Source organism: Peromyscus californicus, unplaced genomic scaffold (assembly GCF_007827085.1).
Source record: "Peromyscus californicus insignis strain IS unplaced genomic scaffold, ASM782708v3 Scaffold_23__1_contigs__length_62951481, whole genome shotgun sequence".
Lineage (NCBI taxonomy): Eukaryota > Metazoa > Chordata > Mammalia > Rodentia > Cricetidae > Peromyscus > Peromyscus californicus.
In genome coordinates, this window is record NW_026294534.1 from 22,994,749 (window position 1) to 23,016,591 (window position 21,843).

Below are 21,843 nucleotides of genomic sequence, written 5' to 3' on the forward strand. Positions count from 1 at the left end.
CAATCTGGGAGATTGGAACCCTGGCAAGTGATGATCTTCAGCTTTAGGCCTTAAATCCCTGTTTGGCGGAGAAGGCGCTGTCCTGAAGTGAGGTGAGAACAAGAGCCCTTTGAAGATCCGGTTTTGAGTTTCCTCTGCTTTGCCTTCTTGTCTTGAGTTCCCTCCTTTCGCAGTGGGTCTGGGAATGCGCTAGTTGGTTGCCACGCACAACGCTTCAGGACTGGCTGCCACACAGCTATAGAAATTCGAGACAGGCACGGATCTGTATGCGGAAAACAAAAGTGGCACTAATCGTCGGGTCGTTCCCCTTACCCTACTCCCCCACCCCCACTCCCCGTCCCCGTCCTGGGAGGCGGTGGTCCCCGCCCCCTGCGGGCGTCGCCCCTCACGCTTCTCTGCAGACCAGGGACTCCCCAGGTCTGGTTAGGAGGCGGGGGTAGAAGCTTACCCAGCAAAAAGGCTCCCCTTTCCAGAGGGGGGGAACCGCCTGTAAATAATACACGGGGGGCAGGAGAAAGGCTCCCATTGGCCGGAGGGCAGGTGACGAACAGGGGGCGGGCTCCCGGGAGGGGGCAGTCAAAGGGAGGGGGTGTGCGCCTCGCGGTGTCAGTTTTCGGAATCCCAGCGCGCACTGCTAGGCGCGGTGGGACCCCCCCCAGCCCGGCTTCGTGCCCCGGCTGCTGTCTCCTCCGCCGGACTTCCCGGCCCACTCCGCTGCCCACCCGGTCCAGGGCCCTCCGCGATTCCCCTCGGCAGGGCTCCGCTCAGAAAGACTTTTGTTTGTTTCCTCCTCTGCCGTCTTTGTTGCTCTGCAAACCGGCCTCTCTGCAGCCCCTGACTCCTCCGGGAGTTGCATCTTCCAGCCCGGCGATCGCCGCGCACAGCCCCGCCAGGTCTCAACACCCCATCTCCGTTCGCTCCGGGAAGCCGACCTTGACTTCATTGATGCACCCATTCCAGTGGTGTAACGGTGAGTCCCGAGATGGGCGGATGAGCGGACACCGCTCAGGTCCAGGTCCTCAGCCAAGTTTCCCCGTCTCTGGGACGGCCCAGAAAGCATCCTGGCGTCCTGCGGTGCTCTGCACAGCGCGCAGTTTGAAACGACCCATTTTCTGTGTTTGGGGATTAAAAAAAGGGTCTGGAAGCGAGTGGAGGGCCAGGAGCGTGCGAGCTGAGGTCTTCTCGGCCTTTGTGTGGCGGTCCGGCTCTCTTCTACCCCCTTCGCCTGCCTTTGTGCGCTCTCAAACTCTGTTCTTTGTTGTGGTGGTTGGAGAATTAAATCCGCGCTCGGGCTAGTATCTCCTAGAGGGAGCTCAAGTTCTGGTCCTGAAACTTTGCAGGCTATTTTAAATATGTATACAGTGCAACGTGCGGGACAGGGCGCGGGGTGACTTTTCCTCATCTTTGTTGCTTCCCACCGGCTTCCAGGGGGCAAGACTGGATTAAAGAGCGTCGCTTTACTGAATAGATAAAGCCTTGCAGATTGCTGGGCCCCCCAGCTCAGGGCTGGCCTGGCAAGAGCTTTGCTTTCTGGCAAGGAGGCCAGACGGTGGGGTCTGCTTTCAGCTTAAATGGTGACAACGCCTCCAGGCCCGGCCACCCGCCACCAACCCCTACCCCACACCCCAGGGGGTCATGATGTTAAATTAGTTCACCTGAGGCTTTTTGGGTGGCTCAGGTGTTACTGGTTAGGAGAGGTTCTGGATTTGCTGCCTTAAGCTACCCGTTGGATCTTTGTGAGCCGGTTACTTAATACCACCCACCCTTTCCCCCAAGGGCCCCCAGAATCTTGGCCACTTTTTCTAAACATGAAGAGTTGGACGAGGTGGAAAGCAGCTGGCGCTTTTTTTTTTTTTTGTATGGCTGGCTGGTTACTCAGAGGGGGGAAAAACCATTCTTGAGTAGCCTTCTGCCAGATCTTGGATTAATTATTTCAAGAGGCTTTTGTTTTAAGGCAGGGTTTGGGCCGCATGTGTATGAGTGGCCCCCATCCCCCCCCCCACCACCTTCCTCCTTTTGCTGGTCGGATCTAATTTCCTGAAAATGAACCAAGCTGTGTGTGATAGGCGGGTAATGGAGAGGGGCGGGGGATGGGGATTGAGGCCTGACGGTGTATCCCAGCATCTGGGAAAGATTCCCTTTGGCTGGAAAGAAGCAGTTCCCAGATCCGCTGGTCTCAGCCAGACCTGCTCTGACGTCATTCCTGCTTGCAGCCTGCCAGCTGAGATGAGACATTCTGGTGTCAAAGTCGAAGACAATGGGCCAGACACTTAGGGAGGACTAGGCTGTCAGTATCCCCGACCTTCTTCTGGGCTGTGCTCCCTTTGGAAATGTTTTATCTTTCGCTGCCCTACCCCCACCCCCGTAGTGTTAGAACCCAGGCCTTGCTCACCCTAAACACACTCCATCACTGACCTGCAATGCACCCTTTATCTTAAAATGATTGGCAGATCCCCTCTCTTGACTCAAGAGGGACTGCAACCTCATTTCTGCTCCCCTTGAAAAACCTCTTAGAGAACCCCATATCTGGGATGGGTATTCTTTGACCTTAAAATTTTAAGGGAAAACTTTACTGTCCAATTTGGACAATAACTTTTTTTTTTTCATTTCTCTTCAAGAGGACAAGTTGAACATTCCCTATCTGAAAATTAAAAATCCTGGAAAGTTCAAATTGTATAAAATTCAAATGTGATATCGCAAGAGAAAATTTCACAGCATTAAACTTTGCTTCATGCACAAAATAACTTAAAATGTGTAGTTATCTTCAGGCTGCATGAATAAGGTGTATAAAACATAGAATGAATTTCATGTTTAGACTTGAGCCCTATCCTGGAGATAATCACACTATGTACAAATATTCTTTTTGGTTTTTAGAGTCAAGATTTCTCTGTGAAACAGTCCTAGCTGCCCTAGAACTTACTCTATAGACCAGGCTGGCCTGGAACTCACAGAGATCCGCCTGCCTCTGACTCCCAAGTGCTGGGATTAAAGGCGTGTGCCACCACCGCGGCCCTGTACAAATATTCTAAAGTAAAAATATTTGAGGGGCTGGCAAGATGGCTCAGAGGTTAAGAGCACTGGCTGTTCTTCCAGAGGTCCTGAGTTCAATTCCCAGCAACCACATGGTGGCTCACAACCATCTGTAATAAGATCTGGTGCCTTTTTCTGGTGTTCTGCACTGTATACATAATAAATAAATCTTTTAAAAAAATATTTCAAATTTTCGGGCAGTGGTGGCACTTTAATCACAGCACTTGGGAGTTGGAGGCAGGCGGATCTCTGAGTTCCAGGACAGCCTGGTCTATAGAATGAGTTCCAGGACAGCCAAGGCTACACAGAGAAACCCTTCTCAAAAGAAAAAAAAGAAATCAAACCAATTTTGTTCTCAAAAGTATGAATGATACTCAATGGATTTTCACTGTCACCCATGCTGGCCTCAGAAAAACTCAGTTCTGCCTGCACCCCTCAGACTGCAGGGGTCACACACATGAGCTCCTATGACAGCAGGCTGTTGTGTGACAAAGCTTTTTCCTGGGGATATGCAACTCATGTCTGTCTATTCACACTAGCTAGGGATTCCACGACAGACCAAAGTTATGGATACGGAGTCCAACTTGGATGAACCAATGAGTTTTACTGGGGTTACTTACAGGAATATGGGTGAGGGGTTACTCACAGAAGCAGGAATGACTCAGATAGCTGTATCACCAAAGCCCACTCCAGCATGGGTGACTGCTCCCAAGAGCTGGGAAACCTGGAACACGCTGCACAGCCTGCAGCTCAACAAGTTGGAGCGTGCCCTTTCCAAGGGACTCGTCTAAACCTCTTCTAGGTAGCTGGTCTGAAGAGTCTTTGCAGCTCAGCTTCCTTCTATCCGAGTTCAGATTCTCAGCTTTTGTTGTTTACTCTAGCAGGAATGTGGGGAGGCCCCTGGGGAATCTGATCAGTTTCAGGGACTTCCTGAAGCTATTTGAGTTGTTTGCCTTCCTGCTTAAGGAGCTTCCTGCAGAATGAAGTCTTTTAATCTCTGAGGAAACTATTATTCAACACATGCTTGAGCATCTATTCTTGAAGCTGCCTCCTTATATAGTCCACAAAGTCCCAAGTTCCCTGATTCAGTCCTAGAGGCCCAGGGAAACCCTTTTAGGAGATGGGAAAAGATTGGAGACAAATTGATCTGGGACTGCTGGAACCAAAGTACCAGCAGGGTGCTAGCGTATATCCTCTGTACACAACGAGCTTTTCAGAATAGAAATAGGAGGTTCTTTAGGACCCAGTAGATACCAGGGTCCTGCTTATGTAAGGTCCATAGGAGAGCCATGGCAAATGTGAAGAGGATGCTGGCCCTCTTACAGCATCCAACATTTCTGTGGCAGAATAAAGGAGGTGCAGTAGAAGGTCCTGGTGGTCCTGAAGGTACAATTTTCTGGAAGAGAGTTCCTGAGACCCTTTACTGGTACGGAGTGAAGGATGCTGGCTGGGGCAGGTCTAGCATGATAGCTTAGCAGAGAGTTGCTCTGTGAAAGACCCACAGGAAAGCAAATCCTCAAGTGGGAACCAGTAAGGAAAATGGTATTCTTTCTAACCCTCCAGTGGAGCCTAGAAGCAAGAAACATCCTTTTGAGCAAAGCAAATTTTAGTAGCTAATTGCTTCTTTAATTTCCCCTAATTGAAAATTCCTTCAGAACAAGAACTTCTTTCGCTTTCTGTTTCCCCACAAGGTCTAGGTCAGTGTATAAAACACACCCAGAACAAAACCTGTTGGCTGACTGGTGATTTATTAGCTGAGGGCAGTTTCTGGGCAGTTTTCCCAAACATCAATCTTCCTACTTTGAAGTAGGAGCTTTTGCCAAGAAGAGACTAGGTTGCTTTGAGAAAGCAGGGAGCTGTCTGTTAACTAGCTATGTAGACAGACCAAACCCTAGCTCAGGGCACTGCAGAGCGTTTAGGAGTCCAAGTTGGTATGCCCAGGCCTAGGAGGGTTCAGGCTTGTTGGAAGGACTACCCTTATTCTCTGGCTCTGTCTTTGCTCTCAGAACTATAGACTCACCTCTACAATCACATCTAACTTTGGTCAAGGAAGGTGCCTGAGTCTTGTCTCTTTCCCTCGTGGAAAAGTCGTCTAGCCGTTCCTCTGTGCTCTTTTAATCTCAACTATCACGCTTATCCTAAGGTTATAGTTGTGAGCCTAGCCTTTAAGAGCTGAGCAACCGTCCGTCTCTCTCCAGCCCCATGCTCATCATATAATCAATGCAGAGTGGAACAAGAGTCAAATTAAGTTGATACTCGCAACAACAGGGTAACGGAAGATATGCTGAGCAAAAACCATGACTAGTGATGCAAGTTCTTAGCATTGTAGAATTCCGTGACAGAGATCATTGGAATATCCTAAAGACCTTGCAGGGCCTGAAGATTCAGCTCAGTAGTAGGTCACTCACTGCCTAGCCTATGCAAGGTGCTGACTAGTTCAACCCACAGCCCTGACGTTGGGAAGGAAAGTTATCGCAAGACCAAGGCTAGACTTCAGAAAGGAAAGAATTCTAGGCAGAGAAGGCTACATATAGACAAAGGTGTGGAGATAGACATGACATGGTTGGGCAAGATAAAATAAGACTGGCCAGGTGGAGAACGCTGACAGGATATTGCAAGGGGGCAGGGTGCACATTCATACAGACTTGAGACCAGACAAGAGTTTGGAAATTGCATGTAAGTGGAGTTTGGAAGATGTGCCAGACACGTAGGATAATTAGAGGAAACAGTGGTGACATCAATAAGACAGGAGTAGGCAATGTCTGTAAAAATGGATGTGGCATAGTCTGACTTTTGGATGAAGGCTTAGGTCACCCACTGATATAAGGGACACAGAGGAATGATGTACCATGTGTGACACTTAGTTTTGTCATCACTGTGACAGAATCATAATCATACACAACTAAGAAAATTTTAGCACATGACTTTTTGAGGTTGAAGTCTATCAAGTGTGGTGATATATACTTGCCTAATAAACTTGCCTGAGGATTGGAGGACAGAGCCAGCCACTAGATTAGACATAGAGGTCAGGCAGTGGTGGCACACACCTTTAATCCTAACACTTGGGAGGCAGAGATCCATCTGTATCTCTGAGTTCAAGGCCACACTGGAAACAGCCAGGCAGTTGTGGCACACACACCTTTAATCTCCATACTGGGAAGCACACACGCCTTTAATCCCAGGAAGTGACGTGGCTGGGCAGAGAACAGTATATAAGGTGTGAGGAGACAGAAACTAAGGCAGTTCAGCTGAGACCCTTTTGGGTGAAGACTCAGAAGCTTTCATTCTGAGGATTCGTGGAAACGGGATTGGCTGAGGAGTTGGTGAGGTGAGGTTAGCTGTGTTTTGCTCTGCTTCTCTGTTTCGGCTTTCACCCCAATATTTGGCTCTGGGTTTTTTGTTAAAAGCCCATCTAAGACTTGAACAACAGGCAAATGGGGAAGAGGTAGCTTTACCTCCTGGGGTCCAAGGAGCAGAGAGGAGCATCTAAGCCTGCTGCAGGGAAGCCTCAAGTCTGGACCATAACACAGTGTCACAATTGATTGCGGTCTGTAGCTGGTCTGCTGCAGACTTGTGGTAGCTCTGGTCCTGGTAATCACCAGGTGGAATCCTGGCTCCTAACCAAAAAGCCAGGAGAGAGCCTAGCCCCTGAGGTCTGGCAGATCTTGGGGAAGTAAAAAGGCTAGGAGTGTAGAAGGTGGTTGGAATGTATGTAGGACACAGATTCTGGTTAATCATGGATATCACTCTTGAATGCTTTTGGCTATTCTATTTCCAGTTGTCTTATCTTACCTTCCTAGATGTCTGAGGTGATAGAAGAAGAAAATATTTCCTAAAAGGAATTTGATTCTTTGTGGTGGGTTGTTTTTGTTTTTGTTTGGGGGGGAGGGTTCGAGACAGGGTTTCTCTGTGTAGCTTTGTGCCTTCCCTGGAACTCATTATGTAGCCCAGGCTGGCCTTGAACTCACAGAGAACCGCCTGCCTCTGCCTCCCAAGTGCTGGGATTAAAGGCGTCTACCACCAAGGCCCAGCTTTTTTTTTTTTTTTTTTTTTTGCAGGGTGTGGGAGGTAGCCAAGGGTATCGCTGCATAGCTCAGGCTACCCTGAAACTCATGGTTCCCTTGTTCCAGCCTTCTGAGTAGACACTTCCCAGATAATTAGGAGTATAATATTGTGCCCAGCTAAGAAAATCTTGCCTTTCTCTGAAGACTTTCTTTGGTTTATTGCCCAGAGTCTGAGCACCCACCCACTTGGACACCAGGCATGGGCAAGGGAAGATGATTGCCTCATGGGAGGGCCAATGAGAAGGGAAGCAGTTAGTGGCCAGCCAGTGCTTCCAAGCTGAATGTGCAGGAGAATCTCCAAGGGTCTTCCTAATGATTAATCCACTTCATTTAGTGTGGTATAGACTTAAGACTGCACGTTTCTTTTCTTTTTTTTTTTTTTTTTTTTTTTCCCCTCGAGACATGGTTTCTCTGTGTAGTTTTGGTGTCTGTCCTGGCTCTCCCTCTGTAGACTAGGCTGGCTAGAACTCACAGCGATCATCCTGGCTCCACCTCCTGAGTGCTGGGATTAAAGGCGTGTGCCACCAAGGCCCGGCTAAGACTGCACATTTCTACCAAGTTCTTAGGAGATATACTCAAGGATGGGACCTTGAGGCTATGAGTAGAAGCCGTATTCCCTGGCACCAGTCCTCGTCACCACCTTCTGGAATGCTGGCCTGGAGTTCTAGTGAACAATTTCTATTCTGGTTCTGGCACAGCTTGTCTTCTAGAACAGGTGGTTAAGAGTGACAAATGACCTTTGCAATTAATTCTTCCTTGTGGCTTATTATTTCTCAAATCATCATTTCTATTCCTCTACTTGGCTAGTTTTCCTATGATGAGGTTAATTCCATAGTAATAACTCCATGAACATCATGTAGTTAGCTTAGGAAACATGAGTCGTGACTCAAACAATATATTTTCTCACCTAGGCACTTCTTTTTGCAATGTACCCAATGAGTGTTTCCTACTTGGAGGAAGTTTTGTTTTTTTTGGTTTTTCGAGACAGGGTTTCTCTATGTAGCTTTGTGCCTTTCCTGGATCTCACTCTGTAGACCAGGCTGGCCTCCACCTCACAGAGATCCGCCTGCCTCTGCCTCCCGAGTGCTGGGATTAAAGGTGTGTACCACCACCGCCCAGCTTCAGGTAGAATCTGCCCGGCTGGAGGAAGTTTTATTATTGTTTTTTTTTTCTGCTTTCTGTCCTTGCCTAAATTCCTTTTTCTGTTTGTTTGTTTGGTTGGTTGGTTGGTTGGTTGGTTTTGGTTTTTTGAGACAGGACTTCTTTGTGTAGCTTTTTGAAGCCTGTCCTGGAACTCAAGAGATCCACCTGCCTCTGCCTCCTGGGTGCTGGGATTAAAGGTGTGCACCACCACTGCCCTGCTTCCTTGTTTGTTTTTTGAGACATAATTTTCTCTGTAGCTGTATCTGTCCTGGAACTCATTCTGTAGACCAGGCTGGCCTTGAACTCAGCAATCCACCTGCCTCTGCCTCTGGAGTGCTGAGACTAAAGGCATGCTCCACACGCCAGCCTTCTAAATTCTTAATCCATTCAAGTGCTTTGCCTAACATTCCATTTCATAGATTGGCTAAGTAACTTATTCAGGACCATGTACGTAGTTAGTAGTTAGTGCTGGGATATAAGCTTAAGTTAGAACCTGACATTCTGGCTAACACAGTGTGCCACGGGCCCCAGTGGTAAGTGTCTAACTTTAGAACTATTTGCCTCTTGTTTTTCAGGGTGTTTCTGTGGCCTGGGACTGGTTAGTACCAACAAGTCCTGCTCAATGCCACCTATCAGTTTCCAAGACCTCCCTCTCAACATCTACATGGTCATCTTCGGTACAGGCATCTTTGTCTTCATGCTCAGCCTCATCTTCTGCTGCTACTTCATCAGGTTGGTTGCTTGCTGGCTGATTTGGGGAGGGAACTCAAGAAGGAAGGAGCCTGGGCCATGGAAGATATTGAGCAAGGTGCTCCCACCCAACCTCCCACACAGACACATCAGAGCCTTGTGCCGGGCCTCTGGTGGGAGGATGCACATTAGCCCGCCCTTCTCTTGGACCCTTGAGGTCTGGCGTTTCTATTTATATCAGCCTTATCAAGTTATCCCAGAGCACATAAGGTCACCAAGGGTTGGACTGCATCCCACCTCTTGGCCAGTTAGTTATTCTAAAGTTGCCTAGAACGACTGTTGGCTGAGCGATAAAGCCAGCACTCTTAACCGGCTTCCCACTCACAGCCAGGGATAGGTAGGTAGGTAGGTATTAGTTCTTTTGTTCTTCTGTGAAATTGCCAGCTCTCCCAATGTTGATGTTAGCAAGCTCATGGTAGAAAACTCTGAGAGTGGAAAGGAAAAATGACACTCTTAGTTGCTTAGGGATCAAGAGAAGGACTTGAGCTTGGCAGGGGTCGCTAAGCCCCAGGAACTATTTCTCCTTAAGGTGAAGGACGCAGGAGCTTATGGATGTTATCTGCTAAAAATCGGGGGAGATGGATGGTCCATTGCTTAAAGCGCCTGTATCAGGAGTGGAATTTGAATACAGAACCCATGTTAATGCTGGGTGAGCATGGTGGCCCGAGGTAATTCCAGCCCTAGAATGTGGAGATGGGATCCCTAGAGCAAGCTGGCTAGCTAGACCAACCATATCAGAGAGCTCTGAGTTCAAGGGAAAGAAGCTGCCTTTGTGAATAAGGTAGAGAGCCACTGAGGAAGACTGCCAATGTGGTATCCTAAATATACACGTGTGTGCTTATACGCATAGGAATCTACATGCACATGGAGGAAAGTGTTGGACGTGCTTGGTACTTAGAGCAGAAACAAAAGCAGAGTTCTAATGGGGTGTTGATTGGTGCATGCTGTGGGTCTCTGTCCCATGGGTCTGCCCTGGACGTTGGAGAGTAAGACATCTGTCTGGCCAATAGAACATGGTAATAATCTTTGGAGTCTTTTTTTGTTTGTTTGTTTGTTTTTCGAGACAGGGTTTCTCTGCAGCTTTGGAGCCTGTCCTGGATCTCACTCTGTAGACCAGGCTGGCCTCGAACTCACAGAGATCCACCTGCCTCTGCCTCCCGAGTGCTGGGATTACAGGCGTGCGCCACCACCGCCCGGCTATCTTTGGAGTCTTTAATCAAATAAATGTAGAAAATTAAGAGACAGGTGTCTTTAAAACTTGAATTTCTCAGCCGGGCAGTGGTGGCACACACCTTTAATCCCAGCACTTGGGAGGTAAGAGGCAGGGTGATCTCTGATTCAAGGCCAGCCTGGTCTACAGAGCAAGATCCAGGACAGGCAGGCTCAAAGCTTCACAAAACAAAACAAAAACAAACAAACAAACAAAAACAACAAAAAAAACTTGAATTTCTCCACCTAAGTGTGCAGAGAAAATGGTGTTTTAAATTTTCCTCTGATACAATAAGTGCAAAATTCACATTTACCTGCTAAGTGGGAGTAAATGTAGACTTCCTCTTTTCTATTCTATAATCCCTATGATTTCCCTCCCAAAACTATTATTCATTGGTCTTTTCCCTCAACCTCTTTATCAAGCAGTTAACCAATTCTCGTGAAGGGTCAAGGTATACATGTTTCAAGTATCACCGATTTTTTTTTTTTTGTAGAATGTGACTAATAGAAATACAAATTTATAAAATTTTATTTAAAAAACTATATTCTCTATTTGGCTCCTTTCTACACACACACACACACACACACACACACACACACACACACACACACACACACACGCCCCAAAGATAATGAACAAAAGAAAATCCAGAGGCTAACACTCTGACCAACAAGTAGATGACTGAGGTTCGTTTCCTAATTGCCACTAATAGGCATGACCTTGTGTTTTGGGTTAGTCTTTGCTAAGGACCTTCTTGTGCCAGGCATTGTGGTAGACCATTTAGCTCACCCAATTCTGTGAACAAGTTTCCGGTGTAAGGGTCAGGGAGCTGCATAAATGAAGACATTCATGTCCAGACAGTTAGGAATTTGTCCAGGAAGATGCTGATTGAGGTGACGATTTAGCCTTTCATGCTCTCCTCCATGTTTGTCTTTTATGTGCCTACTTCCTTGCATGGGAAGTAGAGCTGATGAGACCTCCACAGCCAACCCCTTTCAGCTGGGTGTCAGGGTCCTGCAGGAGACAGGCTCTGGTTCTATCTGGTTCTGATTTGTTTTGTTTTGGTTGTAGCAGAAGAACAGAGAGTAGTGACCACATGGTACTAACAGCCACCCCCACTGTGGTGCAGCACGGTGCCATCTGTCCCTTCTGCAGTATTCTGCTCCCTCATCACCCTACCCTATGTCCTGTAGCCTGTCCAGAGCCAGCTGACCCCTGGGTCTCATGGTTCCAAAGGCTCACTGGCATGTGGTATATGTGTCTATATACAGAAAAACACACAGGCACATAGGCCACTTCCTCTCCCTGCTTCTCAGTTTCCACCTCAGCCAAAATAGGCCCATGGCTGCCACTCCTGACCCGGTGAGCTCCTGAGCCAAGGACGCCTCATCTGCCAGCTGCCCCTTGTTTCTCCTCTTTCCCCTCAGAGCTGACCTCTGCTTACACAGGATGGAGGGGCCAGTGGAATACAAATCGGCAGGAAAGGAACAATTATTTTCTGGAGCTGGTTGCATTGTTTGCTCTCAAAGGGGAAAGAGGGAAGGGAAGGGAGAGCATGCTGGCGGTGGCTTGCGATGGTCTCATTGAGATCGTGATATTTTTAGTTGCTTTGCTCAGCCAACAGCTGAGAAAGCCACCTGTCCGGAGTTTTTTGGCTCTCCATCCCCAACTGGGACGGCCCAGAGTATGCGTTTTTTTGCTGTTTTCTTTGCAACCCTTTGAGCCCCATCTCCTCATGACCTAATCCTTCCTGAGCTGAAAGCCATGCAGAATGAAGATGGAGCTTTGAGAGTTCTAGATCCCTCCATTAAAGAGAGCCTGCTTTAGGTGAGAGGACCCCAGGCACTAGGACCCAGCGGTCATAAAGCATAGCACACACGCACACACTGCACAAGTGTATCTGTGTTGTTGATGAGGCAGTTGAACCTTAAAAAAAAAAAAAAATGTGTGGCATTCTCTCATTTAAACTACCCCCAGACAGGGTTGGAATGTAGCTTAGTGACCTATCAAGCATTTGGTCCTTAGGCTTAGAGGGTGGGGAAAGAATGAGCTTGGGAGTGCAGATGGACTAGGTTAGATCTAAGCTGGAAAGTGCCTAGCACGCAAGGTGCTCTCATAACCCTAGCATCTCAGAGATTGAGGAAGGAAGACCAGAAGGTCAAGGTCATCCTTGGCTAGGCTACATAGCCACTTTGAGGCCAGCCTGGGTTATGTAAGACTCTAAAAAAAAAAAAAAAAAACAGGAAAGAAAATGAAAGTTTTCTTCTAAAGAAAGACCATGCACAGTGTGGCCAGGTAATAGCTCACTCTAGCTTTGGACACGCCCTTCCCAGCCCATCTCCTTTGGAAGCTGAGACAAAGACACACTTGCATTATACATGAAAACCTTTTCAGGAATGGAGAGTTCTGCACATTAAGGATCATACAGTTGGGGAGCTCTGGTCGGTGCAGGCCTGAAAGTGAGCAGAAAACACTCGGTAGAGAGAAGCGGGGGGGGGGGTGGGGGTGGCCGTGACGCCTCAGCCCCAAGCCCTGGCAGGAATCCACCTGGCTGGGACTTTCCCAGAGGCTCCAGGAACATTCAGCCTTGCCAGACCACGTGACTTCCTATCAGGAAGGATGGAGGAGGCTGGTGGCCAGATCTTATCTGTCCTGACCCACCTCTCTCAGGCATGGCTGTCTATCCCTCTGCTTCTTCACCACTCCGGGAGGAGCTGCATCCACTGAAATGAGGTGTTCTGTGTGTGTCGCTCAGGCCAGCCACCTTTTTATTTACCAGCTTTCTGGGTTGTAAAGTCTCCATCACAACCAACTAGCAGTTCTACTACGCCATCGTAGCCAGTCCCAAAGGCGGTCGTGGGCAGTGCGTCAACTGATGAACCAGTGGCATTTTTAAAAAAATGAATTTTTCTTCTGTCATGTTGGGGACCAAACCCAGGCTTTCATGCGTGGGAAACAAGTGCTCTATTGCTGAGCTACACCCCTAAAGTTTCAGGTCGTGAGATAAAAGTGTGTGTACTCTGAGATGTTTTTTTTTTTTTCCTTCTATCTTTACCCAGTGAAAAACAAAAGCTGTTTTTAGCCAGGCGGCGGCGGTGGTGGTGGTGCACGCCTTTAATCCCAGCACTCAGGAGGCAGAGCCAGGTAGATCTCTGGGAGTTCGAGGCCAGCCTGGTCTACAGAGCGAGATCCAGGACAGCCAGAGCTACACAGAGAAACCCTGTCTCGAGGAGAAAAAAAAAAAAAAAAAGGCTGTTCTTAGCCTGTCGACCCTGACCCTGTAAGAACAAGGAGTGAGGTGGACTTTGCCCTACTTCATTATGGCAAGGCTTCCCTCCCATACTCCAGACAGATCTATGTTAGGAAGCACTTGGTGTATTATATTACAAATATACTTTTATCATTGCTATCAAAGATACCCAATTTGTGGTTTCACGGGGGAGGGAGGTTCTCATCCATGGTCACTTAGTCTCAAATGCTTAAGCAGAAAATTGAGGTGGCAGGGGGTTGTAACAGGCTATTTGTCAGTTCTTACTGGACAAGAGACAGAAAACAGAGAAAACAGTGGGTCCAAGGCAAGATTCCTCTTTCTACAATCTTCCATAATGCCTCGTACCAAGAATCCGTTGAAGGACTGGGTCAAAACTCTCATGATTGGGATGTGTCTGGAAATGACATCAAAGACACACCCTGAGATATACTTCACTTAATACTGAGCTATTATGGTATTTCTTAATCAAATTCACTTGATCATTATAGCATGCCTGAGGCACTGAGGTTAATAATCCCTAGCACTCAACAACAACAGAAAGGTGAAAGTTCTGTGCCCATGTATAGGAGGCATCTGTACCCACCTGCAGCTGGGCACAGTAGCACATGCCTATGATCTCAATCCATTTTGAAGATCATGAACTTGAAGTCAGTCTGGGCTGTGTGTAGAACTCAGTAAAAAAAAAAAAAAAAAAAAATTCCCCCCACTGATGTCAGATGGCACAGAGTCGGTGTATAATGATGCTTCCAGCCATCTGCACAGTGGGTCACCCAAAGTCAAAGGCTTAAAGCATGCAGTGTACCTCAAGATCAAATGAGAACTCAGGGTTCTGATGTATTCCACGTAATTATGGAGGGGCAGGGGGAGATCATGTTCATGTTCTGTGGTAAAGAGGGCAGGCTCACCTATAACTCAGGAACTGCTCCCCATCTACTCTGGAAAGTTTGGGCAACTTGCTTAATTTCTTTGGAGTTCGTTTTTTTTTTTTTTTTTTTTTTTTTTTTTTTTTTTTTTTTTTTTTCCCCAATCTATAAAATGGAAACTTCTTTCTTCCTGGAGTTGTTTGGATTCAGTGAGACAATGTCAATCTCCAAGGGACACACAACATAGCCTGGATTGACTATTTATTATGCCATTGCTATGGGTAACAACATGCTGTGTTTTGGCTATCTAGTGACTTTATGCAGGCCACTGCTTAAAAATACCTAACTCCTCCTGCACACGGTAAACATACTGTTGCTCTACGTAGTTTGGATATCTGGAGGAATTTACCTACTGGGAAAAGGCAAAGAAAGCAGACAAGCCATTTAGGATGCCCTGTTGGTGAACAGCCCAGAATATAACTGGGACCTAGTAATAAAAACTTAATCCTTGCCGGGCGGTGGTGGCACACGCCTTTAATCCCAGCACTTGGGAGGCAGAGCCAGGCGGATCTCTGTGAGTTCGAGGCCAGCCTGGGCTACCAAGTGAGTTCCAGGAAAGGCACAAAGCTACACAGAGAAACCCTGTCTCGAAAAGCCAAAAAAAAAAAAAAACTTAATCCTTATCATCTCTTGTTGGCCTGCATGCATCTGAACTATGCCCCTATTGGCGTCTATGAAACAAGTACCCTTCTCAGCTCCAGAAATGTCCGAGCAGGCAGCCCACCCCACATACTGTCATTGTCTTGTGTATCTTAAAACAAAACATGATAATCTGCTCTTCTCTTTCTTTCTCCACCTAGTAAACTCCGGAACCAGGCACAGAGCGAGCGATATGGCTACAAGGAGGTAAAATACCATCTCTGCATTAAACTTCCTCCTTCACCCCTTTCCCTGATAGGGAGAGTAAGCCCAAGCTTCTATAGCCCATATTCTCTGACCTCCTGGGCACCCCAGAGGCTTACCATTCCTGCCACTGTCCTCAAGTTGGGTTTACTTTTCACCTTCATGAAGAGAGAGGTGCACACCTCTCTGGGTGAATCTCCCTGGCTCCTATGGTTGGCACCTTTCAGACATCAGCTGTATCTTTCCTCCTCAGGTGGTGCTTAAAGGTGATGCTAAGAAGTTGCAGCTCTATGGGGTAAGTGTCTTGGGATAACCCTTGGAAGGATCCTGCTTAGAGCATCCTTCTCCAGCTCTTCGCTTGAACCTTCTGCAGGCTCTTTAGTTCCCTGCCTTTAGATTACCTGTGTCCAAACAGAAGGAATTCATCCCAGCAGGTAATGAATGCATTTTGTCTGGAGCCAGATAAGGCAGGAAACAAAGGTAAATGGAGCAGGAATCTTGCAGAAAGCTGTTAAGGGTGTGGCAGGCTCTATGCCATGGACAGTGCTGTGTAGAATCTCTAAGGGTATGACAGGCTGTATGCGGTAGGGAGTATGCTGTGTTGAATATATGAGGGTGGCCACGGGTTCCATGTCATAGGCTCTATGCCTTAGGGAGCGTGGTGTGCAGAATCAGTAAGTGTATCACACACTCTGTGCCGTAGGCAGAGTGCTGCTAACTTTCCCTTTATTTGATACCTATGCTCTGGTCTGTGACTAAAGAAAATAAGGACCTTTTACTCATGTATATTACATTGTCCTAACAGATCAGTGACTTGTATCCCTTGTAATGGTTCTGGCCTGTTCCTCCCCTCCATGTCTCTCCCACTCCCCACATAAGGCCAATTCCATAAAGTCGCTCAACTTTGACCTTTTTATTTCAGTTAAAATACAATTACACCATTCACCCTTCCTTTTTTTTTTTTCCCCTCCACCTCCTCTTTTAATGGACCATTTCCAGAACAGTCCCCTCAGCCTTTGAGGTTACCTAACTCCTCTCCCAAGGCTCCCATCCATAATCACAGACACCCTAACCAGAGTGAGCCGTTTGTGGTTGTCTGAAAATGAATAGGATTCCAGCCTCACCAAGCATGGGACTCCCTAGACATGGCCTCATTTTACTCTTGTTTTGCATGTTGCTACTACACCACAGTTTCTTTAAAAAGTAAGTTCAGGTGTTTCTTAACTTTTGCAGTAGTTGAGCTGAGACCTTGGAGTTTCCTAAATGGGGACATAAGTCTGGATTTAGAGAATGTAACTGAGCACATATATCTGTATGAGTCAGGGCTCTCTAGTGGAACACAACTTATAGAATGAATATATATATACATATATATAATGAATATATATATACATATATAATGAAAATATATATATATATATATATATATATATATATATATATAAAATGAGATTTATTACAGTTGCTTACAGGCTGTGGTCCAACTAGTCCAACAATGATGGTGTACTGTAGGGTATTTACCCATCAACCCCACAGCTCCCCAGAGTTTTCTTGAGTGTGAGCAGCAGGAAATATTAGATAGAAGGATTTATATTGCAGAGATAAACAGATAGAAAATAAAGGATAGCCTCGAGAGGGCCCGGAACCTTTTCCAAGGGGCTCCGACTGTCTCTGCCCCAGGGTATTTATAGACGTCAAGGGGTGGAACAAAAGACCTCCTCCCCCAGCACAGTCAAGTGCAGACCATCTCACACACCTGCACTTAGGCCCGTGGTCCTAATCGTCCTCTATGCAGACCTGCTGGGTAAAGCCACGAGGAACCTGAAAACGGTCCCACAGTCTACCAAAAGAATCTAGTAGTTGTTTAGTCCACAAGGCTAGATGTCTCAGCTGGTCTTCATTATATACTGGAATCCCAAAGAAGTAGAGTGTAACGCCAATGAAGGAATGGACTTGCCAGTGAGAGTGAAAGCAGTCAGTCAGAGCACACTTCCTTCTTCTGTTATCCTCTAAGTCACCAGCAGAAGATGTGGCCCAGATTAAAGGTGGATCTTATCACCTCAAAGATCCAGATTAGAAGTGGGTCTTCCCACTTCAAATGATTTAAGAAAAATCCCTCACTGCCAGGTGGTGATGGTACATGACTTTAATCCCAGCACTCAGAGGCAAGTGTCTCTCCGAATTCAAGGCCAGCCTGGTCTACAGAGTGAGTTCCAGGACAGCCAGGGCTACACAGAGAAACCCTGGGGAGGTAGGGGGAAGAAAGAAAGAAAAAGAAGAAAAATCTCTCAGGTGTGCCCAGCCCTTTGGGTTTTAGTAAATTTCAGATATAGTCAAGTTGACAACCAAGAATAGCCATCACATCTATCCTATGGTCTTACTTGTTATTACTGTGTGCCTCCTTAGTCATGCTGTAGGCTAGAAAGGACAGAACTATTCGAGACCAGTACTGTCAATTAAAAACTTGTGTGTTAATAAGCATGTTATGAGTCTATACTCTCCCATCTGGGAACCATCAGCCATAGGTAGCTGTTGAGCATTGAAAATATGGACAGCCACCTGCAGGGTACGAGAGAGACTTAGAACTCATATCAAAGTAGCCTGCCCCGACTAAGTAGGCACCATGAGCAAAACTCTCTCTCCTGAGCCAAAATATACATCATTTGAATACCTGAGCAGTTACCGGTGACATTAAATAGTTGTATCCATGTCTAAGGAGTACTGTAGGGATTTGGCCGAATTATGACTCGTTAGATACGTTAGGTGGCAGCTACCGAGCACCAGAACAACCTGGAATGGTGGTAGCATGAGGACACAGTGCCTTGTGGGAGAAGAACTGGCATGCTTTTAAACAATGAACTGAACATGGTAACTCAAATCTATAGTCCCAACACTTTAGGGAGGTGGAGGCTGGAAGATGAGAAATTCAAGGGACAGCCCTGGTTATACAGTGAGTCTGAGGCTAACTTGCGCTGTGTGAGAGTCTGTCCCCCCAGAAACAAAACCGAAAATAAAACCAGGATGTTGAGCAGAGAGATCTATGCTTCCTCCCCTAAGGGCCCTATCGCTAACAGCAAAAAAACCACCACACACTCTTTATTTAGTGTTTCTGATTGTGGGGCAGGGGATCCAATTCAGGGTCTCCCAGATGATATGCAAAACTCCATCCCAGGCCAAGTTTTCATATTGAAATAAACATTTGAAGAAACGTGGCTAGCGCTTCGGAGCAGCTATGTTTACAGTTTCTTCATTTGCTTGATTTCCGTTTAAGCAGCCCTGTTGGCTGCTAATCCTGTCGATACAGTCTTATAAATATGGCTGAGCTTCGTCTGGCTCACACAGGAAGGAGATGGGGGTTTGGAGCTTGGTTTCCTTGTCTGAAAATTAGTTGGTGGATATTCAGGATGGATGGGTGAAGAGGGCCTCTGGACTCCTAGCTCACAGATTCTCGTCCGCCCTCTCTCCCTCTCCATAGCAGACCTGTGCAGTTTGTCTGGAAGACTTCAAGGGGAAGGATGAGCTAGGCGTACTTCCATGCCAACATGCCTTTCACCGCAAGTATGTGGGGATGTGATGGGGGGGGTGGGGAGGTGGGCTGCAGAAGAGAAATAGGGAGTATCTGTAAGAACCTTCTAATCCCCGCCAATGCTGTTTAACAGTGATGCCCTAGGTTCAGCACGCCAGAGAGGTTAGCTCGGGGCAGGCACAGGGGTACTTTGTTCTCAGAAGCAGCTGGACTCAGAGACAGCTGGAGCCATCTGGAATGTCTCCTCGGAGATAACGGTCCTCTTGTTCACAGGTGTCTGGTGAAGTGGCTCGAAGTGCGTTGTGTCTGCCCCATGTGCAACAAGCCTATCGCCGGCCCCACGGAGACCTCGCAGAGCCTCGGGATCCTATTGGATGAACTGGTGTGAGCGCTCCTTGTACGTGGACACTGGAGCAGACTGCTCGCTCTGTGGGCACCCGGGGTTCCTCAACACAATGAACAAGACTTTCTTGGGTGGTAACATTCTTCTTCCACACTCAACTAAAGGCAAGGGTGACAGGGCCGGGCTTCTACCAGCAGTGCCGGACCAGTACCAGACTCTCCCAGGCTCTGCCTCCCAGAGCGCCTTTCCCTGTTACCCAGTCCCTGTGACCTCACCCAGCCAGACTACTCTATCCTGGTACTCCACTATCCACCTGCCTCATCCTTACCCTGGGAAGGAGTCAACCCTGTGACTGTGAACATGGGCACTTACTTCCCTTTGGAGAACAAGCGACTCTGGCCTTGAAAGGATGAGGTGGCTCTGCCCCACCCACATCCCCTCACATCCTGCCAGAGCCTTGGGATGGTTTAAAGGGAAGGATGGAGAAAAGATCAAGAAACCAAGGTGAAAAACTCAGCATGAAATAAAGGAAGTCAGGGACCTGCCTAGAAAAGGGAAAAGTCAATGTTTACATGGGATGCAGGAAACAAAGGCCAGCCTTGTCCTGGCCCACTGCAGGGTGATGGGACCAACCATCCCCTGTTAAGATCTGAGGTGCTATCCATTCTCTCCCTGACCCTGGTTAATCTCAGAGCTTCCTATTCCTCCTTAGTTTTTGAAGAGACCCCCACTCTATGGGAAGGGACTTTTTCTATCCTCAGCACATTTCCAGGGGCTTTCTTTTGGAACGGACCCTGGGGTGGGGGTGTCTGGAGGTTACAGTAGTGCAGATGTCTGCTTCCCCTCTGTAAATAGTATTCTTGTACTTCATCATCACCGTCTCAGGCTTTACACATGCTGCCCCCCCCACCCGGGGATGGAGTGGGGGGTGGAGTCTCCCCTTCCTCAGCCCAGTGGCTGAGAGTGGGCAAAGGTTATGTATTTAAAGAAAATTAAATTTAATAACATGTTTCTCTAATCAAATTTGGCTTGTGGTTGTGGCCTGTGCCAGGAGAGGCAACAGAGCTCTTCACCTGCTTCCCTCCTCCTTCCCAAGTCAGAGTGTACTTGACATTTCTAATCTTTAAAAAAAGAAAGAAAGAAAAGAACTGAGGACTGGGCATGTAGCTCAGTTTCTAATCCTTTTAAAATAATAATAATAGTAATAATTGAGAACTGGGCATGTAGCTCAGTGATGGTGTGCTTGGTTAGCATGCTCAAGGACCTGGACCTGGGTTCAATTTCCGGCAATGAAAAAGACAAAGGATTAACTGTTGAACACCAGTGTGAAATAAGACCTGATGAAGCCAGGATCAATCATCAGAAGGTTCAGAAACACTTTAAAGTCAATATTTTCAAGTGTCATTCACCAACTAAGACTTGGAACCTGTAGGATTCTACCTTTAAATTGACTGCTCATGACCTTGCAACCTCAAAGGTCCACGTAGCTACCCAATGCCCCATCTCTTTACTAGTCCCTGACACCCTGACTGGCATATCATAGCCTCTTACACTCCATCTAGAATTCTACATGGTAGCAACTTAGGGCCCTGTGTGCATCCTGATCGTCTAGCTATGTTCTCCAACTTTGCCTTGCCAGTTTCCCAAGGGTTGCTGCATCACAGTGAGTGCGTACAGAATGAGATGATGTTGGGAATGCCCTTCCTAAGTATAAAGTAGCTACACCCTGGTTGCCCATGCTTGGTAGCACAGATCAATGCCAGTCAAGCAGGCAATATTCCTTGGGTGCTAAGAACAGAAAAGCCATTTGCTGAGCCCAGTATAGAGTTTTGATACCGAATGTACAGGAGCTATCCATCAGGTACCAGCCACCTAGAGTGGGTGTTGTGTCCTCTTACCCAGCCATTGTCTTATGGAGACTGGACAGTACCAAGGTATACCTGGGTACCTGAATATGGGGTCCTCTGCAGGAAGATGCCCTTATTCTTCACATTAAGTAGCCATTGCTTGTGGTGCCAGCCTTATGGGACCTGATCTCTCCACTGAGTCACCATAGCCTCTTCTAGCAATGTTAGTGAGTATTGAGAAATAAGATGTATTTTCTCAGCCCATTTCAGCCTCTCTTCCCATCCTGCCACTGGTGGAGGCATCGCTGGAATATGGTGGGGAAAGTGATCATGTTGGTTTTGCATCTCCTGCCTCACCGTCTCTCCTTGCTGTCAGGAGAATTTGTCAGTGTTAGCATCCAGATGAAAACGTTAGCATAATACATGTTTCACAGGTTTTAAATCAGTATTCTGAGGTCAAAATGATGTGGGGAGGGATACCTTTATTCCCAGCGCTTCCATTCAGTTACGTTGAAGTACTACCGTCTGTATTTCCCAAGTGCACAGAAGGGAAAACGATACTGTTTGGCTGACTGGATTGTCAGCAGCTGAGCACAGTTAGAGAATCTATCCCCAATTCACACAGTCATTGGTGAAGTCTTGTTACTTAGTTCAGCCTTTCTAGAACACCTGCTACCCAGATCGACCGCTTAACAGGAAAATCCTGACCTTGGGGAAATGGTGTGAGCATTATGTTTGGGTAGAGCATATGGCAGGGATCTTTACTCAGCTGAGAGAGAGCAACAGCAGGAGTATGTGCCAGGACATGATACCCAACCTTGAGAACTGTAATGTGGCCATTTACCGTGACTCGCCAGACTATTGGGGACCAGAGAGTGCATTCTATATGAAGC

The 21,843-nt window shown here is 47.2% G+C and overlaps 1 protein-coding gene across 4 annotated transcripts; it reads left to right on the forward strand.

Moving 5' to 3' along the window:
* The first annotated feature begins 626 nt into the window (after positions 1 to 626).
* Rnf122 (ring finger protein 122) lies at positions 627 to 21,395 on the forward strand. Of its 4 annotated transcripts, none has more exons than XM_052751950.1 (6): positions 627 to 970; positions 8,813 to 8,969; positions 15,192 to 15,237; positions 15,488 to 15,529; positions 18,713 to 18,792; positions 19,034 to 21,395. In XM_052751950.1, exons 1-6 carry the CDS (start codon positions 946 to 948, stop codon positions 19,146 to 19,148), a joined length of 465 nt encoding a protein of 154 aa, XP_052607910.1. In that variant the 5' UTR covers positions 627 to 945; the 3' UTR covers positions 19,149 to 21,395. The 4 variants fall into 4 exon arrangements, with proteins under 4 accessions (XP_052607910.1, XP_052607909.1, XP_052607907.1 ...); XM_052751949.1 differs by having other exon boundaries at positions 633 to 970; positions 18,710 to 18,792; XM_052751947.1 differs by lacking the exon at positions 627 to 970 and adding an exon at positions 4,320 to 4,416 and having other exon boundaries at positions 18,710 to 18,792.
* The last annotated feature ends 448 nt before the right edge of the window (positions 21,396 to 21,843 follow it).